Genomic DNA, 20,234 nt, shown 5'->3' with positions numbered 1-20,234 from the left:
AAACAGAAGACCCAAGAAGCCCACGCGCCTTCCTACACTCATAACATTGAAAGGAAAGCCTGGATTTTCTGACAACTACACAACTGCACATTCCCATAGAACCAAACCACGGCACTTACGCTTCACTTGGAGGTCCTTGGGTTTAGCCACTGTTTCCTCAATCTTTGCAACCATAGAGAAAGGGTGGCAGGTGACAGAGGGAGGACTGTGAGTAGCAGGCACGATGGGGCAGGACATTTTCACAGGAATCCCTGACCAAAGCAATGGCAGTACATAACTGTCCCCCTGTAAGAGAAGCAGGGGTCAGAGACATCCCTATCAAATGGGCTGAGGCATGTCAGTTTGAGGAAGGGGGGGGGGGGGGGGGAGCACACAGGTATTCTGAAACCAGCAGTGTCATCAATACCTCTTGTACGCCATAGCAACCATTGTAGGGTGCTGTAAAGACCATATCCCTCCACGTTGACTTAAGACTGTAACCACACTCAAGGGGTAACTGTGACAAGTGTAGAGGGGTAGCATTTCCTGTCAAATGGACAACAGGGAGAAATCAATTCTTCACTTTCCATCTATAAGGAGTTTAAACCACTGCTAGTATAAGCAATGCTAACATTTTAGATATGCAAATCAATACCAGCGCAAACTGTTCAATAACTGAGCAATGCTGCAATGTTGCCAGGGTTTTTAATTTACGATTGCATTTCAAATTAAATTTTTTGTTGGCAGTTTGATTATGTACAAGACTTCAAATGAACACCCCACTAACAACCCATCAACCTATGAAACAATTCTCATTTCCAAATGTGTGGTCAGGTTGGCTAATGAACATGAACTCACTGAGCTCTAGCCACAGGGTGCTGACAGCTGAATGCCAATCATAAGGACCAGGGTACAACATGGCACTCACCACCTCTCTCCACCAGGAAGAGGGGTCGACGGGACAGTCCACCTCTGATTATGAGCATCATACCGTCAACCGCACATTCCACCAAGGGGCTTCTTTGCAGCAGGCTTTCTAAGGCTGGAGCTATGGCCTGAGTGCTGGAGTCTGGCATATGTTCGGGCTTTCCATAAGTATGCTGAGGATCCCATGCTAAAAGCAAGTGAATCAGCTGAATCAGCAAACAGGAATTGCTCATTTTAACAGCTTGAGCGCACTCAGCCAGAATTCAAACCTACAGCCTACTGGGTGTGTGAGTGGGCAGTGTGAGTGGGCATTTCACTGTCCCCAGAATTTTAAATTAACCCTGCCCCAAAAAAAGAAAACACCTCAAAGAACAAATATGAACTCAATGCTCACCTGAATCAGATTGATACCCAACATCATAGTCAAGAGATGCAGCAGGATTCTTCATATCCCTGGTGTCCTGATCCCCTCTTGTGTGACCATCTCTGAGACGTAAATTCTTCGGCATATCCCCAATTATGAGCCTCCCATAACTTATAACCTTCTCAGAATCACCCCACCTACCATTTCCCCCTTTCTTAAGGTTTGATTTGAAGCCGTTTGTTACAGGCAACGTCCTGGCCTTTCTAACCTCGTGGCAGTGAGTCAAAGAGCCCAGTGTAATCATAAAAATGTAGCAGAGCACTACATCTTTTCTTTGCCACGCCATCAAAAAGTTAAACGCTTTTCATGGACACCAGGGAGGGACAGTGCGAGGCAAAAGCAAGAAAGAAGTATTCATCGGAGGTATAAGTCTTTGGGCAATTAAACACAAACGAACGTGATTGACTGACCAATGAATGACACGCCCAGCCTTTTTATTGAATTTTCACGCGTTTTCATACGACTCGTCTTACATTTGTATACGTAGTTGTACGTAAAGAAATTAGTTAATTTCAGACATTGATTGTTGTGACTCTTACGATAAATGCTCTGCTATGTGTTCTTGTGCTTCCACCGAAACACCCAGTCGCCTCTTGCTAGTTTTTGTAGGGTATGTTACCATTTGTTTTTGAGCAGTCTGGTCATGTGTTCTGGAAAAGGGTTCTGTCAAAGAGCAGATTGGGATGCCGTGTCACCAAAAGAATGTAGAAAGGAACCTAGACTGAGATGGGGTTTTTTCTCCGTCATATTTAAGACGACTATTCAAACTTCTCACTTTTGCACGGACCGCTGCAATACCAAGGGGACCTAAACCGCTCGGGATCTCCGCGTCTCATAAGTCTCATTAATCTGAGCAGGGTGATCGAGGTAGTCCTAAAGATGAGTACTCTTGGTCAGCCAGATGTGAACGCATGTAGTGTTCGATTACAGTCACAACTGGTTATTTCTGTGAACAGTGGACTGTCGCGTTATGATTCGTCTCCTTAGATAACCATATCCTGACAAAGCAAAGTGTATTACACAGGCACTCTAAACACGTTATTAGAATAAAGCTTAAACATAAGCCTGGCGCACTTATGGTTACCATCATCTTTACGATCATGTAATGGTATCTGATTTGTTAACATGATGATACTTTTCATTACTTATACGTGTATTAATACCTGAGATTAGAACTGATGAATAGCATAAATTGTCTGTAAATGACATCAAAAATCATGTTACTATATATGCAATCAATGTGAAGTCTGATAAAAATAAAGAAAACTTCAGCTTGGATAACTAAATAACACTCCTTACAGAACAAACATGGTATTGAGTATTTTTGGACAGTTTTTATTATTTTTAACGTTACAAGAGCATTTTTCTCAATTTCAGAGACTCCTTGAGGTTACATACTTCTAAATAATTTCCACACTACTGCCTGGATAACCAAAAATTTCAGCCTACAATTCCAGAACTCCCGGTCCTCTGCCAACATTCACATATCACCAAACTTGCTAGGAACAGGGTATTTTCCAACACAATTCTCCCTGTTCTTGAACCTTCAAATCTGTGTTTTACTCCAAGTCACTTCATTAGCTGGTCATATGGGAAGCCACACTGCTCATCTCCATAACCTCAGATGGCCTTATAATTGTGGGTGATATGATCAAAGTTTTTTCACAAGCCACTGGAACTATTTATTGTATCTCATCAGTTGGAAGAAAAGTGTGCCCTCTCTGTGTGATGCCACAAGCTACCTGCTAAGCACTGATAAGAGACACGTGTTACTGGAGGTGGTGTAGAGTGTTGGAGCCGACTGGAGTGGAACAACTGCAGGGAGGGAGGGGGATCTGGGCCTGCATAGAAGTATCTGTCCCTGCCTCCAGCCTCCCAGTACAAAATGACAGCATTTCCTTCTCAGTGTGGCTTTACCGTCAGACGTCATGCGCAGCCATGTACAACCCTATATCAGCATCCTTCCTATGTTTCTTCTTACCTACTTTCCACACACCTTGTTGCCTTCTCAGTCCTGACAGTCTACAGAAAAACAAGTACACAGTACAGTCATGTGGCATTACAAACCACTTACTATGCACATATTGGAACATACATTACAAATTTTGGACAAATCCAAATGGTCAAACTAGGTTGCATTAGTACTTACAGAATGAGACAGGAACTCATCAACCCATAGTTTTGCAACTTCCCGAATCAGCTTTCATTTTATGTAGGCGTATTTCACTCAAGTTATAACAAAATACTAGTTTTGTATATTCCCTGCAGCACAGATACCAAAAAAGGTGTAATCCATGGGTTAAAATAGGCCCCTTTTGCAATAAAAAAGGCTAAAACATGATTTGTTAATAAAAAACATAAAGCCCTATGTAGCATTTGACTAAAATAGTTATTTACAGATACTTATTTTGATCAACCTCTGAAAGCCTTGACAAATTTCATGATTTGAAATCTCTTGATGCATAGTTGACTTGTAGTGCTTTGAAGTTTCAAATTTATTAAAAACCTAAAATCTATTTTTAAAAAAGATTCATAGCTCTTGATAAATACTAAAATGGAAATTCTATATTAGAAATTCTAGAAAGGCATGAGATGTGACCACCAATATGGACAATTTTACAGTATGTAATTTAAAGTACTGTAGTATTACGTAAAAAGTCAGTAATATAAAACATAAGTCCGCTACTTTTCACACCTGAGGCTTCATGCCTTGTAGTGTTCTAATCGCTAAAGGTATACGGGTGTCTTTATAAACACACTGCTAAAATACAACTTTAAAAATAACAACAAAATAATGTTTAAAAAAATCTATTGTAAGTTTACAGTTTCACTTAAAAAATCTTAAAGCTGTTGCACACAATATGAAATATTTATTTGGTATAAAATAAGAAAATGTCACTGTTGTCCTTATGGATTTGTTCTTAATGATTTAGTTGATGTTAAAATGGTAATGACTAACTATGTGTGATTGTAGCTACAAGTCTAGGCTGTACCCCAGACCCCTCACAGGAGTTTGGATCATTGACGGCCTAGGGACCAACAGCTTGAATACTAAATAAGGCCCCAGCTACAGTAGACATTGCGAAAAGGAGAAATGGCTCCCTCTACTGGCACTAAAAAGCATCCCTGCCTGCATGCTGAAGTCACAGCACACTTAGACCGACAGTTGTGTTTTGTGCTGTTCATATCCCTCTCACAAGCAGTAATGCACTGTAACTGCTGATTTAAAATCAGAGAACAGAAAAAAACAATGCTACATGTTAAAAAAGCTTAGTGCGACTAGCATTGTGATCGATTGTGCCTTGCATGCCCTTTCCCGCACTTCTAACTGACCACCTTTGGTTTGTGTGTTTCTGCTTTGAATTTGGAGGGATACACTGGTCAGAAATGACACCAGAAGCAAACACATCAGAAATTCATTGAGCAAGAAAGGAAGCAGACGTAGAAAGTCTTTAATCTTGTTGTGGCTTGGTCTCTGGCGCCTCCCTCCGGGCTCTCTCTCAATCTACAGCCAGGTGAGGTATGGCTCGGCCTTGTTCAGCACCGACTCCACGTCATTGAGGATGGGGATGAGGTCAGCGCCTTCCAGGGTGCCCAGATCCACGTTGGTGCCAGGAAGCGAGTCCAGGAAGTCGGGGAAGCGGCTCTGCTGGGGGACTCCCATGGTGCCCTGTGGCAGACCCTCACCTGCAGACACAGGTAACTGTCAGTATTAGCCACAGGGGTTGGGATGCTATAGCAATGTCAACCTTTGTGGTAGATAGTGGTTGTATGAGAAGGCACCATCCAGGGGAACTGTTTTACAAATCACTTCCTTGCTTGAATATGTAAGAACCGTAAGGTGACTTAGGCAGCGGGGAGAGGTTGGTGGCCGTGCTCGTACCCGTGTCCATCTCGTCCACGTTGTTGAGGAAATCCTCGGGGGTTGTGGGGATGCTGTAGCAGCCCAGGCCCAGGCCACTGTCCGTGCTCTGCTCTCTGGAATGGTACGGCCCGCTGCAAGTTCACAAACATAGGGGGAGCTCTTTAGCACAGCACATACTATTCCCTCACAACAGTGGTTCTCAGACTTCCTGGGAGCCCACAGTATATGCATTTTTTTCCCAGCACAGGTCTTGATTAAAAAAATCTACCTTGAGCTGTTACATGAAGTGACCTCAAGGTTTGACCTTTTACCTAGAGAATCAAGCAAGGAGGAGGATAACATTTGTGTCTGGTTTCCTCCCAATATATGCACACATGACTCAAGTTAGAAACCGCAAAGCACTACTGTGGTGCAACCAAGGAAAGACTGCCTGAAGGTCTCGATTTTGCAAGCAGGGCTTAAAAATTGTATTCTTAGCTTTCAATCATCCTTTTCTGGTGACTTGTACAGCTTCCATTTTCCATCTTGTCCATTTGCACAGCTGGATATTTATTAAATTCAGACTTTGTTCACTAACTGTGCTTAAGGTAACAGAAGTCCCTATGGAACATTCGAGCCATTTGCACATGTCTGCCATGGTAGCTGTAAGAGCTAAAATGAGTGTAGAAGAAGTGTGGAAGGTGTATTTGTACAGGTACACGGTATAGTGGAACAGAGTGGAGGTGATAGGGGAGAGGAGGGAAAGAGGAGAGTAACTACCTACCTGTTGAGAAAGGGATCAGAGCTATTGCTGGGCATCGTCCCCTGGGTCATGGGAGTGGCACTGATTGTGTTGGGCGCAGGAGCCATGCCGTCCGATTCCATGGGCATCTGTCTGCATAGCGCCACCTCCTGGGGAAAACCCACAGCAATAACACTGTTACTGCACTGTCACCCACAAATGGATCATCTTCCACTCCCTCGAACCGGAGTCCTAAAAAGCTCCACTTTCAGGCCCTCGTATTCAGATGCAATGAGTTTAACAAGCAGGTTCCAGCCATTGTACAGAATCTGATTCACTAGCTCAGTTTCTGTCGGTACTTTGCTGCACTGCAATCTTTTTACATACATTAAAATCCATTTAGAGCTTATTATTTGTTAGAGCTTTACTGTTATTTTTATTATTATATCTATTATTTTAGATCTTACATTTGTTCGAAATGTGTTTGAAAACAGGATGTATTTAATAATTCAATGTATACGTTGGTACATAAGCTGCTATAACACATGGAGGGTAATGCCTACAGTTTTAACTGAAATGATGATGAAGTATGAACGAATGGATGGTGACTGGATATGATGATTAATTAAGCACAAAAATGCAGTCAATGTGCAAGACCATTCTAAATGACACTTGAATTCCAGCTGAACCACAGTGTCATCATGTCCTCTTGAAATAAATAATCTAAATTATTCAAAAATTGAAAAATTATTTAATGATTAACTGTGGCTGAATTGGGCATTCCAAGTTAAATGGCCCATACATGACGCAAGGCTTGGTCTAGCCTGTCAAATGCTTTGGGTTTACTCTCTTCAGCAAACAGCCCACAAAAATGTTTACTAGTGTACTGATTGTCTGTGAAGAGAAAAGACCCAGAGACTAGAATGAACAAATAAAAGTATATTTTGAACTATGGATATATAGTTTAAAATCATGTTTCATGAGTTTTGTATTTGAGCAGTTTTACAGTTAGCAATACTCAGTGTTTGCTCATAGGGTAGACTTTTGTCATGCCATGTAAAAATAACTGGCTTGAAAACAGGAATTTCAGGGCAACAGAACGTTTTTTTTCTCCACGCCCATGATTTCTGCTGTCACGAAGGTAATGATATCTGACATCCGAGATGAGTTTATCAAGTGACTTTAGTGGTGTGTTACTGGGGGAATACCCTGGACATACAAGTCTAATGACCTAGTCTTGATACCTTTGACTTTTCCACAAAGAAAGTCTACAATGGCATTACACGGTTTCTTTATGTGTGAATTTTGTAGGCAAGGACATGGTTTCTTTATGTGTGAATTTTGTAGGCAAGGTACTTTCCAAATATTTAGATGGAAAGGATCAAGTTCATATTCTATAAAGCAAGCACTCTACATACAGTTCAATTGAAAATCTTTCACCTGTAATAAATACGCTGATGGTAACAGTGTTTCTCCAGGCCTTGTTTGAGAGAGTGGAGAACGGATAAAGAAGTTCAGTGGCTGTAATTGTGGGGACAATGAGTTTTAAAATATGCCTCTGAAACCAGATCTCAACCTCCTGCCTGAGACAACTGCAAACACTGGTACTACCATCTCTTTATTAATGTTCTTCGTTAGATTGAGGGTTCTATTAAAATATACCTGAATTTTCTTTGTTCTGAAATTTGATCAATGTATATTAATAGTTTTGTTTTCTGGATATATTTAAAAAAGTAAACTACATTTTAGTTACTTTAACAACTACCAAATAGATGATGTTATGTGCAAAATGAAAACAAAATTAAGATTAAGAATGTATTGCCAAAAGTTAAAAAGTATATTCGTATTAGTGTGAAATGAGGTCATAGCAGAGCCCCTACAGTCTTTCAGGAAAAGGCTGTTTAACAGCTAGAGGTAGTGAATATTTATGTGCTACTGTACCACCAGGGGGCGTTCAGTCTGTTCATTCAGTTGCTGTGCCCAAAATGATAAAGCTTCAATGATATAAATCTCCAATGATCCATTAAAGTGGTGAGAAAGTGATGTTAAAATGCATACTGTGCCTTTAAGTGGAGGGTGAAAGCACAGGACATGTACATATATGGCAACCCGCTTGCTGTCCCTCCCTCATTCTACTGGACAGCCTTTGTCATAGCCCTGGAAACAGACTGTTGCCCAGTTCATTGTCATACAGTAGGAGATGACTAAATGGCTATTTCAGCAGTACAATTTACCCTCTCTACAGCATAAACAACCAAGCACACATTAATGGGAGGCCTGGGAACGAAGCAAAGCCCTTTGTCTGAGAGGCCAGAGCCAAAATAGGAAGCACCGCTTCAGAAAACAAACCCAGTGGGTCATACATTTGTATTAGTTGTGTTTGTGCGTTTCCCCTCAAAGCATGGAGCCCCACTCTGACTTCTCAGATCAGGCACGAAACTCACAAGCTACCTCCACTCTGAGATATGGGCCTGGTGTACAAATTTTATCTCTGGCACCCAGAAGCGGAAATCCTTGGCACCCTCCATTGTATCTGTAATGGGCGTCGCTCTGCCCAGCTGACCCCTCCTCACTGATTGGCTACCTGTCTCATCAGCTCCTCCTGCCTCAGCAGCTCCTCCTGCCTCATCCGGATGCGCTCCCGCTCCAGCTGGATCCGCTGCAGCCTCATCTTCTGCTGGTGCTGCTGCTGGGTGGTCAGGGGGTTGGGCAGGCTCATGAGCCCGGCCTGGGTGCTCTGCTGCTGGAGGCTCTGCTGGGAAACTGGGGGGTTGGAGGCCAAGGCCTGGGCCTGCTGCTGCTGTTGCTGCTGCTGCTGTTGGTGCTGGTGCTGGTGGTGGTGTTGTGGCTGATGCTGAGGGTGGTGTTGGTGTTGGTGCTGGTGCTGGTGCTGGTGTTGCTGGTGGTGGTGTGGCATCACTGGGGATAGAGGCAAAGGTGAAAGAGAGTGTTTATGTTTGTTGCACAGTTTCTTCTATATCTAGGCTCTCAAGAGAAAAGAACATAATAGGCCCCAGTGGTTTTTGAAACACAAACCTACAGTGAGGCTCTGTCACAAAAGCCTCAAAATCACATTTAGTGCTGTTAATCCTTTAGCGCTGTTAATCCTTCTTTAATCTGTAAGTGTGCTTCAGTTCTCGATAACAAATTCCAAACAATACGATAACAACAATTGACTATATGCTCCTTCACAATGCAGTGAAACATCCACCCATGGGGCAAACCACAATGTCCAGATATCAAACTCCATCTGATGAGCATCAAATGATATAACACTCCCCTATTGCCCCATTACTCATTTTTTGCACAACTGTGTAACACAACTTCTGGCTTTGGCTAATTCCCTTTACATGAATCAGCAATCAGGTTACTACATCTCTTGCCACTGTACATAAAAGCAATGTACAGAGGTAAGCAGTGATAAAGAGTTATATGGAGCAACAACAAAAACCTTTTAGAAAACAGCCTGATTGCAGTTTAAACAGCAAATTAGTTTCCTGCCATTCTTCTAGTCAGCCAAATAATCAATTTGTATGTAAACCTTGCACAAAGTAAGTGTCACAAAAAAACAAAACTGACATTCACATACACACAGTATATCATACACATAGTACTATATCGCAGACATAACATAGCAAGAAGTAATATATAATTTGAGATATACTGCTGTGTAAAAGTATTCTGGGAATCTCAACACATGGATGTATGTGTTTTTTATACAGAATTGTGCTACTGCATCAGGAAGAAAAAACAGCTTGCAGCTCTCCAAAACATAATCAGCAAGTACACAGAAACATCATCTGTCACTGACAAACCCTGGACTAGAAGACCCAAGAAGCTGTCTAAGGAAGAGCAGTGCTTGAAGACATATGGCACTTCAGCAACAGAAAGAAGGCAAGCATTGACTTGAGAAAAGAACTGGCAGAAGTCTCAGGTGTCATTGCCCATCCATCAGTAGTACAAAGGTCACTCCTGAAATCAGGACTTATTAAGCAATACTAGGAACAAGGGCGTTGCAGTACGAACACATCTGTTACAAAAGAGGAGCAAGACTAAAAGGCTTCCATACAGAACATCTTCTAAAGTAAATATATTATTATTATTTAACTTAAAAGTACTAGAGCAAGGGAAAGTGATACAGAACTATCAGGTGGGGTGTGTAGCTTTGTGCACTGTTTTCCTCAGGAACAAATTTAGAGAAAGCTCCTTGTCACCATAAGATGACACCCTGACGTTGCCGGACATGTCTGGACACGCGTATCAGAGTTTGGTTCCGACCTGTCAGGTCCAGCCCACCGCATTCAGGAAGTTGACTCACTTCTTAGGATTGTTGCTGTGTTTAGCTATATTGATCTATTACAATATATCACCGATTATACAGCTACAGGGCAGCTAACCAGGGCAGGTCACACGCAACCACCCCCACATCTGGTGAGTCACACAGTCGGTGGTATTTCAGCTCTAAGCTCCTGCGGGGCGAAGTGAGAGCGATCATGGGCTGCTAGGTTTAACTATGCTTCACATAATCACTGGCTCCCAGAAGCACACTCGGTTTCAGTGATGAACTCCACTGACCGAAAAAGTAGAGTTAATCAGTTGCTTCACTACAGAAGGTAGGTATGCAACTGAAGCCCACTCCCCACCCCATACTGACAGAATATGGAAGTCAGCGTGTGAGAGTATTTCTGCTTCTGTGTGTGTATGTTGTGTGTGCTTGTGTTTCTGGGCATGTGTGTCTCTGTGCGCACATGTGTACGTATCTGTGTGTGTGAATCAGTGGGAGGTGATATCATTTGGAAACAAAACAAAACATATTGGACAAGAAAAACTGCAATTTCCAAAGCAAATGCATTTTAAATTAGGGAACATTAGCAACATGCAGCAGCTACTTGGTTGTCTTTGAAATCAGCTCAGAGCAACCAAGGAAATTAACATCTAGTGCCAAGCAGGCCTTTGTCATTAGACAAGGGCGAACAGGGTTGGCACGCTTTTGATAAACACGCTGAATGGTACCAAACTGGTTTTTGGTTGGTGAAACACAAAGCCCTCTAATGACGTGAGTAAAAAAGGAGGAGGTCAGAAGGATGAGACAGAATTTGGGAGAGGCATTACAAACACTGTCTGCCTGACAGAACACACCAGCCCAGCCTTGCTTACACCCCCCCTCCCCCCACAGGAGCTGTTTTTACTCCTTTTGGGGAGCAAAGGGGGCGTGTCCTGGCACTGCCAGGCGCATGAGGTACAAGACTCCACCCTTAGGGAGGGGGTTTGTTGATCAGCACTGTGCAGGTGTGGCTGTCCCTGACTGACATACAGCTCATAGAGTTATTATTATTATTTCAGCATGGGGGAGGTGAAGGGGGGGAGCCCAGCTGTGAAAGGTCTTCGTGTCGGCCTCTGGGCAGCCCCAGGCTCAATCCATCTCCCCTCTTTGGCCTGTAGGGGGTGTCACATGGGACTCCGTGATGAATAACACATGTTCAGAGAGCAACACGCGTGTCTGCCAATACTCCCCTCTCTCAGCTTAGTCACGATATCGGAGAGAGGGAAACCAAGGGTGTGTGCGTGTGTCTGTGTGTGTGCGTGTGTGTGAGCGTTAGGGAGAAAACAAGAGAGGGTGAGAGTAAGGGAGGGAGTGCCAGAGGTCCATGTCTACCAGCCAACAAAGGCCACCTTGTTTCATTTGTTTCCACCAAAACGGAGTTGGCCGTTTTGATGCACGACCCAAAACAAGCACGCAAGAAAGAGTTATGAGAGGCGTCCCCTGGTCCCAAAATCTGCAAAGCATTAAAATCTAGACAGCGACCCACTCCTAAGAGCAAGAAATCCTTCGCACACGATCAGCCAGGAACAGCCCGTAGGCTATCTCTCTACATGGTCTCTGAAGGGGGGGGGTGGCTCAGAGGATCTGACGGCCTGCTCCTCGGAGAAGGGGAGGACAAGGAACGCGAGTGAGGCTTTATGAGATACATCTGGGAAAGAGGAGGCGCAAATCCCCAATTCCAAGAAATCTCACAGGTGCCTCTGTTACACCTGGTTAAGTTATTACTGCTTTTAGATTTCACATTTTAAAATACTGTTAGGGAGACATAATCTATAGAGATCAATTAATTAAAAAGGGAAGGTGGCAATTCACAAACAAGCACCTCTCATCTGTGGGACTCTGCTCTTTCTATCTGCATGGCTGCTAACGGACTGAAAGAACCTGTCAGACACACACAAAGCCAGGAGGCTGATGGGAGGCGAAGGCGTGGATGCAGTTAACCCTGTTTTGCCACTAGAAGCAGCAACACGCATTAGCTTACAGAACCACCATACCGGGCATGGAACAAATGAAGAACCACACACTGTCAGACACACACGCACGCACGCACACCAAAATGTGAGGCTTGAGGTTGTTCACCATGCAGGGACTGAAGTATGCGCTCAGGAAAGATGAAATAAATCCCTGAGTAACTGACAGATTGTGAGTAATAATCAATTAATTCAATTAAAATAAGGAGGGAGAAGCAATGGGCATACCACCATCCTCCACACTGTCAGTAGCATCAGTGACTGACAGTGTGGGATGTCACACAAGCACTTTATTGGCTTTCTAGACAAACCAATCAGATATCTCAAATCCACCTTCATTACTGAAGAGGCTCTCCTTCCCAGAGCCATGCACAGCTGTAATGCTGGGCCAAGTAAAGCCCACAGCTACTGACCTGGTGCGCAATTTGATTAGTGGCAGCGAGGGAATCGGGGAATGCAAGTCCAGTCCCGAGCTCCAGGTGGCACTGTACTTACTGAAACGGGCATCCGTACGCGGGTCGAACCAGGACGTGCTCTGGGTTTTATGGTCAATGAAGTATGTTTCTCCTTGAGAGGTGACTGCCTGCTCCCAGCCTTCAGGAAGCTGTCCTGTTCAAGCAGCAACAGCACAGCACTCATCAGCAAGCTGCTGAGAGCCTTCTACCTGCTTCTGGCTTGTCAGTAGAGACGAAGAAAGCAGCCTCCCCTCTCGCTCCCGCTGAACAGAGTTTGGAGGGCTGTTATTGGTAGTTAGTGGCGGATGGATTGCTTGGCAGCATGGCACACTTTGACACTGGAAGGGTCAAGGCTGTGTGTGCATCACTTGCTCACCTTCAAAACGCACATGCAGAATTATAGGTTACCCCAGGAGAAAGTGTTCAAGGAGAAACTAAGGAAAATGACTGGGTTGACTGCAGCATTTGGATTTGTGATGTAACTTTTATTTGAATAGTAGAATTAACTACATGGATGAGAGAATACTAAATTAGTTAATTACACTTCGACCAAAATATGTGGATTTAAAATCAAAATGCTTTACATTCCACAGCAAAAGGCTTGGGTTTAAATCAATGAGTTACTGGTAGCTCAGGAAATACTCACCCATTAAGGGGTCAAAGAAGCCTCATTGCTCATTGTTAGAAATATACTTTTGAAATGAACTTTAAAGGCACCTTATAAAAACTGGCATTCTCATACACAAAAGAATGTTCTAGACATAGTCTATGTGTGTACATACAGTATATACATACATATTAATGATAGAAAGCAAACAAGTTTGTTTTAAAGTTCAAACTGGAAATGAAAAATCAGCTGTCAGGGTGAACTGCACAGTGGAGTTCAATATGTCGGTCACTCGGCTGCAGACATGAGGCAGACACAGTAGACACCAGAAAGACAAAGGCAGATAGAATCCCCTTCTTCAAGTGTGGGATGTCTGCCAGCATTGTTCCAATCAGAGAATAGGGGGTGGGTGGAGGGCACACCACTGCTGCCCAGATTCGAGAGGGGAGCTAAAAGGTGATTGGACGGACACATTACTGTGAGTTTCCAGCTCCCTCCAATTGGCAGCAGGCAGTTAACCCCCTAGTGTTGCTACTGCTTCTTACAGTACTGGGCCTGTATTTACACAGTTAGACCAGAACAGGAGGTCAAGAGAACCATGCCGACGATAGCCAGTCAGGAGCTTGAAAACTAGGTCAATCAAGTTTGTTGGAATTCTCTCTTTGTTGGAACTGCACTTCTACAACGAAAGTCCAAGTACAGAAACACCATTAGTATCAATTAGGCTCTTCTGCAATATGGATATCAGTGTCACAGACTGATGCACTTCAACACCATCTACAGGAATAATGGCACTGTAGCCAGCTTCAGCAACGTCCAGATCACTGCAACTCAAAATATCAAATTCTACAGAGTACCCTGCACTACACTAAACTAATACTGATATAGGGAGGGGGGTGGGGACCATGGGAAAGTAACATTTTCAGTTTGTAATATAATGCTTGTATTATCTTTTCTGCACCACATTATGTTAAAAGGTGAATGTTCCCTTTTGGGAGGGGGGTGTGGTGGGCCAAAAAAAGCTCCAAACAGTGCAGTGAGACGCAGGGACTCGCAGGCGACACGAGTGCATGCGAGAGGCCCAGCGAGACGGCGGCCTGTGTAGGAGGGCTTGTGTACTTGGCAGGACAGGGCGCTGTGTCCTGGACGTGGCGTCCCACGGACGTCATGTAACTTTCGGTGGCCTTCGGGAACACTGAGGGGCTTTATGCAGCTGCAGCCCGCGTCCACGCTAACCACGGTCACATTGGCCTACGACAGCACCCTGGAGTGGTGTCCGACTCCGGCCTCACAATGGTGCCATTTGAGAGTTACATATCGTATTAGTTATTCACTTAGCAGACGGCCTTTTTCGGAGTGACTCATAATGCTTGTAATTGTGCATATTGCACATTGTTACGCATGTGCACAGCTGGGTCCTTGCTGGAGCAACTGAGGTGAAGAGCCCCCCCAGCCGTACCCCAACTGGGACATAAACCCAAAACCCTCTTGTCTGTTATGCTAAACTCTGTGCCTCAGAACAGGCCAACAGTCCATTACTATTTTGTACATTAGGTAGTAACCAAACAAAAAAGCTCTCCTGAGAGGTGAGAGGCTCAAAATATGACAGCGTATCAACAGGATGAAGCTACAGAAGAAAGAACATGACATTCTATCACTTGATCCTACAGCCCTGGAGAATTTTCTTTTTAAAAAGATCTATATAATTTTCAACTATTATTTGAATGCGTATGCATTCCTAACAATTCATATCTGTACCGGCAAAAACGAAACATGAATCTGGGTCTCTGCTACAGGGGGGGACAGAGACTGAAAAACAATCCCATGAGTGTGCTGTTTGAACAGGTCCAGCAGGGTGGGGCATAGATAATTATTTCAACATGAACGGCCCCATTCACATCAACACCGTTCCAGTAAGAGGCGGGATGAGGGTGTCCTACCTCCCTGGATTTCCCAGCAGCCACTGCAGTGAGTCTGGCCAGGGCACAGTCAGTGCCCCGGCCTCCTGCCTCCACGGGCCCATGCAAACCAGCCCCGCCCAGCTGGCGGGACTCTCCCTCACGCATACTCCTGCTGCCAACAGGAGATGCATCCCTCCCTCTCTATCACCCCTACAGACACCTGCTTGTCTGTTGCCCTCCCTTCGATGCTGTTCTTGGCAAGCACTCTCTCCCCTCGAACCAAACGAGGAAGGCTTTTTAAATTGGCAAGAGGCGCTGCTGTTCGTTTTTCCATTTCATCACAGACCGCAGAAAAACAAAACATCAAAGAACCTAACAAGAAAACACATTTGGTATCAATTCACTGTACTAACTAGCAAAGAAGAAATGACTCAAACGCATGCCGCAAGCCATTATTTCACTGAGTTTGACTTCAGCGGTAAGGCAGAAAAGAGCAGGGCTATAAAGCATGTCTATTCACACTGGTTTGCTAGGGCAGCCAGTGTTTCTCACCCCCTCTCATTCTACCATGGCTGAAGAGTGAATGATCAAAATGCATACGAATATGTATTTATAAACTCTTGTAACATTAGCATCGTTTGTCCACCTTTTGGCAGTACTCTGAAATCTCTCCTTTAACAGACTTAAATGCCACTGGGTAGGATACAGGGATTTAGCAGTAAGTGATAATAACTACAGTTAATAAAGGACATGCAAACAGTTGAGCACATTTGCACTAGAGTCATTTTTCACACCAAGCACAGTATGGACTGGAGACTAGCGTGAACATTGTTTGATTGACAAACTAATTTAAACAAACCAAATCCAAATATAGCACAAGTGGTCTTGATCAATTTCATTTAGAAAGGGTCAGCAAAGAAATTTGTTTTATTTTTGTTTTAGAAATGCATGAATGCAAAGACAAGTCAGCTTCTGTCTCAGCCAGAAAATAAATCACGCATTTTGAAAGGAGATGCAATTTTTTTCAGTTTGGTCTGTATGCAGAGAGTTTTGAATAGTGTACTAGTTATCTAGCAAATTAGCTATATTATGGTATAGTCCTCAAGAACATATTGTTATCTGTACCAGCATAAACTCATTCTTTCAAAAAATATGAGAAGATGTGTATATGAAATATAAAATACTGTGTATGACAGAACAACACTCTTGTGCCTCCTGTCCACAAACTCTATGGGCTTCTGTGACTGTAGCCTCAGTCCACACAAACCCAAGAACATTAAAATTTGAGTTATTTCTGGAAACATGTTCGCTCAGACACCACATCAGCCTGAACAGCATTCAGAGTCAATGCTGACACCTGAGCACAAAAGACAAGTCTTGCTGAAAGGTTTGCCACAAAGAAAGGGCCAAACTCCTCTTTCATGTCCAGTAAAGAATACCTACCCCGCCACTCTATATGAGGGGCACAGTCACATGCATGAGTCTTTTGTACCAGTGCAATGGAGTAAGAGATCCGAATAGCGGACATAAACTCCCATACAACAGGACAACAATGGATTAAACGGGTGTTTTGTAAAGCTTGTTCAGTCCAATATTCCATGTGCTTTCGGTAATTTAGATACTTATATCATTTAGGTAACTTGATAATAGAAAATAAAAATGAGACAAATAACAGCGCCACAGGGTGGCAGGCCTCTCTGAAACCCACCTGCCCACTGCATACAATTAGGGTCTGTTCGATGGTGTGGCACTCACCCAGGTTGGGCTGTGACAGGGCCATGGAGCGTGGCTGCCCGGGGGCGGAGGGGGTGGGGCCGTGGAGGCTCATCTGGTTGACGGCGGCCGTCATGGTCTTGCGGGGGTCCTGCCACGTGGTGATCTTCTCCACATGGCTGCAGGAGGGGGCACAGAACATGACCAGTCAGACACTGACAAGGGCTCTTGTCCCATGAATGGTGGGGTGTTGCCATCAGGCCGACAGTAGTCCTTCAGTGTGAATGCTCTTGTGTTGGGAATTGTGCAACAGTCTTTCAGTGTAAATGCTCTTGTGTTGGGACCTGTGCAGTAGTCCTACAGTCTGAATGCTCTTGTGTTGGGACCTGAATTAATCTAACTGCAATGCGCCTTGTCCTCAGCTTTACATGCTTAAACCAAGTGAACAAGTTTTACTTTCTTCTGTGCCTTACACAACAAGGTACAGTATGTATGAACTATACACCTCAGTAAACAGTCTTTCTTCTCTTCCATGCCAAGAAATTTGCATTTTAATTGTTCAAATTGCTTCCTCTTGAATGAAGGTGACAGCTCTCCATCTTTTCTCTTTAACCCTGATGTTTCTTCCTTTACCCTCCTCCCTCTTTCTCAGACCAAAACATAACACTGTCACCCTCCTTTAAACAGCTACACAAAATTGTAACCTGCTCCATTTTATGACGTAGCTGACTTCTGGTTGTCATCATTCAAGTTACTCTTACGATGATATTTAAGGATACAGCAGTCTTACATCTGTCATAAAGGGGTTTAACACTCAAAACGGACACAATTGAGAGGTCTTTGTTCAACTTCCTGTCAGAAATACAAATCTGTCACACAGAGTCTTTTCTCATACACAAAAGACCGTGTCAGTCTTGAAAAAAGTATTATCTTCATATTAAATATCCATCGGCTAGAATGTTATAAGTTAATACGTTCACAGCCACACCAGGGGATTTACAGGGACTTATATAAGCTCTTGTGACTGGCTATACCTGAACTGGATGGTAGCCCAGTGAAATGGGAGCAGCATTTCTCTCTGGTTCTGACTGTAGGTCTTCCACTAAAGTTACACAGTGCTCCAGATTCCTATCTTCCATCCAGTTTCAGTGGTGCGACTTTTTGCCGCACCCACAGGGGAAAAGTTCTCTTTTTGGATTTCTCAATTTGCCTTTCAAAACCTGCATCGACCCTGTCATACACTTGCACAGTGTGTGAAAGGACTGACACATACACACGTGCGAAGCCACATGCGCACACGCTGTGATTCACTTTCAGCCCATATTCAGTCACATATTCTACTGTTCACTACCACTGGAGCCCAGACTGCAGACAGATTACAGAACCTTTAGTAATAGTGGAGTACATCATAAACCTCCTCAGTGTTGGAGAGGGAGAATTTTAACACTAATCCTTTAAAATCCAACACCAAAGAATCTGAGAGAAGAGCTACAGAACAAACTATGTTTCTGCAGGGCAAACTTTTTGATAACTTATAAAGAATATGCTTTTCACATAAAATTGGACACATTCCACTCCGCTCGTATATTTCAAAAGAATATTTCATATTCTGTTTTTACAGCCTTGTCTGTTTACTTTGGAGGGTGAAATAACCTAAATAGCCATTCTTTGGCATCTTCAATGGAAACAACACTAAATTTACAAGCTCTGCAAATTATAATTCCTCTTTCAACTGCCATGTAACTAAACTGTATTACAATGTTAACATTATGTACTATAGATCAGAACTCAACTTTTAGTCTTCCTCACTACTCTCTCCTCCACATTATTCAATGTGCTCTCTCAATCTGGTGTAAGGCACAAGAGCATGAGAATTACATGGCCCCATGGATGGAGGCGTCTCTATACTAAAGATACACTTGAGAGAAAAACCAGTGCAAACACCATTCGAGTGAGTTACTTCTGAACGCCACATCACACAGCACAACTCACTGAGGCCTATTCACAGTGAAGCAAGCATATCATCTTCTTCCTCTCACAGTCCGCACTGCTTATTTAATGCTGTAAAACTTATTTACTCCTTGCTTTTCATTGCAAAGCAAAGCAAGTAAAGGGTTTTTTTTTAATCAAGAGACCAGAAACAAAATGCACTACAGTTCCTGCCTTTACAAGTGGGAACACGAGCTCCATTGTGTTTGATGTGAGCAATTTCCTGTACCCGGTACCGTCAACAGCATTTTTCTTCAACAACATCAAAAGACGTAGGTATCTCAAGTGAATTTAATGTCGTTACCCTTTTCCTGGCCAAACTTTGAAGCAAACTGTCCCAAGTCGATTGTCTACAAGCTAATCAAAAACGAGCAGGCTAGCAACCTGTCTTCACATGACAACAAGAAATCAAAGTGCTTGGCCAAGGTTAGCTGTGTGGAAAAAAACATCAGCAACAAGTGATTTACAGTGCTGAGAGCAACATGGAGCTGTGGAGTGACCTTGTACACAACTAGATTTACAAGGCGCATGTGGGTGATTTTTTTGGAGGGGCGTATGGGGAGACCTGTACTGGGGTCAGTGCTGGGTCTCTGTGGGTGGGGGGGGGGGGGGGGGGGGGGAGCTCAGACTTGGTTAGGACAGGTGTCTGGCAGCTGTGGGGCTAAGTCCAGCTCAGCCCCAAATTGAGGCCTAAGTCCATCCCTGTGGGATTCAGCCAGTAAGATTTTCAGTGAGCCGAGACTAAAAAACAATACATGCAGTCTCCAAGTAATGAAAAAGTTTAGGCTCTTACAAAGTGTTGCACACACCATGAACTTACAACAAAACTAATTTTTCCAGTGCTTCAAAGGTATTATTAGAGCAGTTTGTTGGATCACATTTCATTCGCATGGAAATGTGTGTCAAATATACAAATAATTACTGGTTTATGTCAATGGAATTGCAGCAATGATGCATTCTTAAAGAGGTGTTATCTAGGACTGCTCTGTTCAGAGACAACAAGTACGTGCAACTCTTTTAGCCAAACTCTCCTTTTCTGGCCAAGCAGAACACAGAGGCTTGCACAAGAGAGAGGGGGCACACCAAGGACAGACAGTGAACAATGTGGTTCTATTAAATAAGTGGTGGAAAAAATAATCATAATAATTGGGAAAGAAACATGAGCCAGAATAAAGCTGTGGATCGTGTGGCGCTGTTTGGGAAAGGCTCCGCATTGTTTACAGAGGAAACTGGGGAACAATGCCTGGGTGCTGGAGCTGGGAATCAGCAGGCTGAAACAACAGAGCCTCCTCTCCCAGGGCCAGTCATATCCCAGCCAGATGTACACGGCACCTCTGCAGTGGGCTTCCTGTTGGAGCC

The 20,234-nt window shown here is 43.6% G+C and overlaps 1 protein-coding gene across 1 annotated transcript in view; it reads right to left on the bottom strand.

The window, feature by feature from the left end:
- Nucleotides 1-3,923: 3,923 nt before the first annotated feature.
- The window catches only part of LOC118795677 (WW domain-containing transcription regulator protein 1-like), a 34,117-nt gene continuing 17,806 nt past the window's right edge, over nucleotides 3,924-20,234 (bottom strand). Inside the window, exons 2-7 of the mRNA XM_036554334.1 lie at nucleotides 16,929-17,065; nucleotides 12,544-12,551; nucleotides 8,501-8,710; nucleotides 5,959-6,086; nucleotides 5,214-5,326; nucleotides 3,924-5,017 (exon numbers count right to left, since the gene is read on the bottom strand). Coding sequence (XP_036410227.1) covers nucleotides 4,836-5,017; nucleotides 5,214-5,326; nucleotides 5,959-6,086; nucleotides 8,501-8,710; nucleotides 12,544-12,551; nucleotides 16,929-17,065 — 778 coding nt within the window. The 3' untranslated portion in view covers nucleotides 3,924-4,835. The remainder of the gene's footprint in view (nucleotides 5,018-5,213; nucleotides 5,327-5,958; nucleotides 6,087-8,500; nucleotides 8,711-12,543; nucleotides 12,552-16,928; nucleotides 17,066-20,234) is intronic.

This window comes from Megalops cyprinoides, chromosome 20, assembly GCF_013368585.1.
Source record: "Megalops cyprinoides isolate fMegCyp1 chromosome 20, fMegCyp1.pri, whole genome shotgun sequence".
In the NCBI taxonomy this organism is placed as follows: domain Eukaryota; kingdom Metazoa; phylum Chordata; class Actinopteri; order Elopiformes; family Megalopidae; genus Megalops; species Megalops cyprinoides.
Note: the sequence above shows the minus strand (reverse complement) of the source record. Positions and strands in the feature narration are given on the sequence as shown.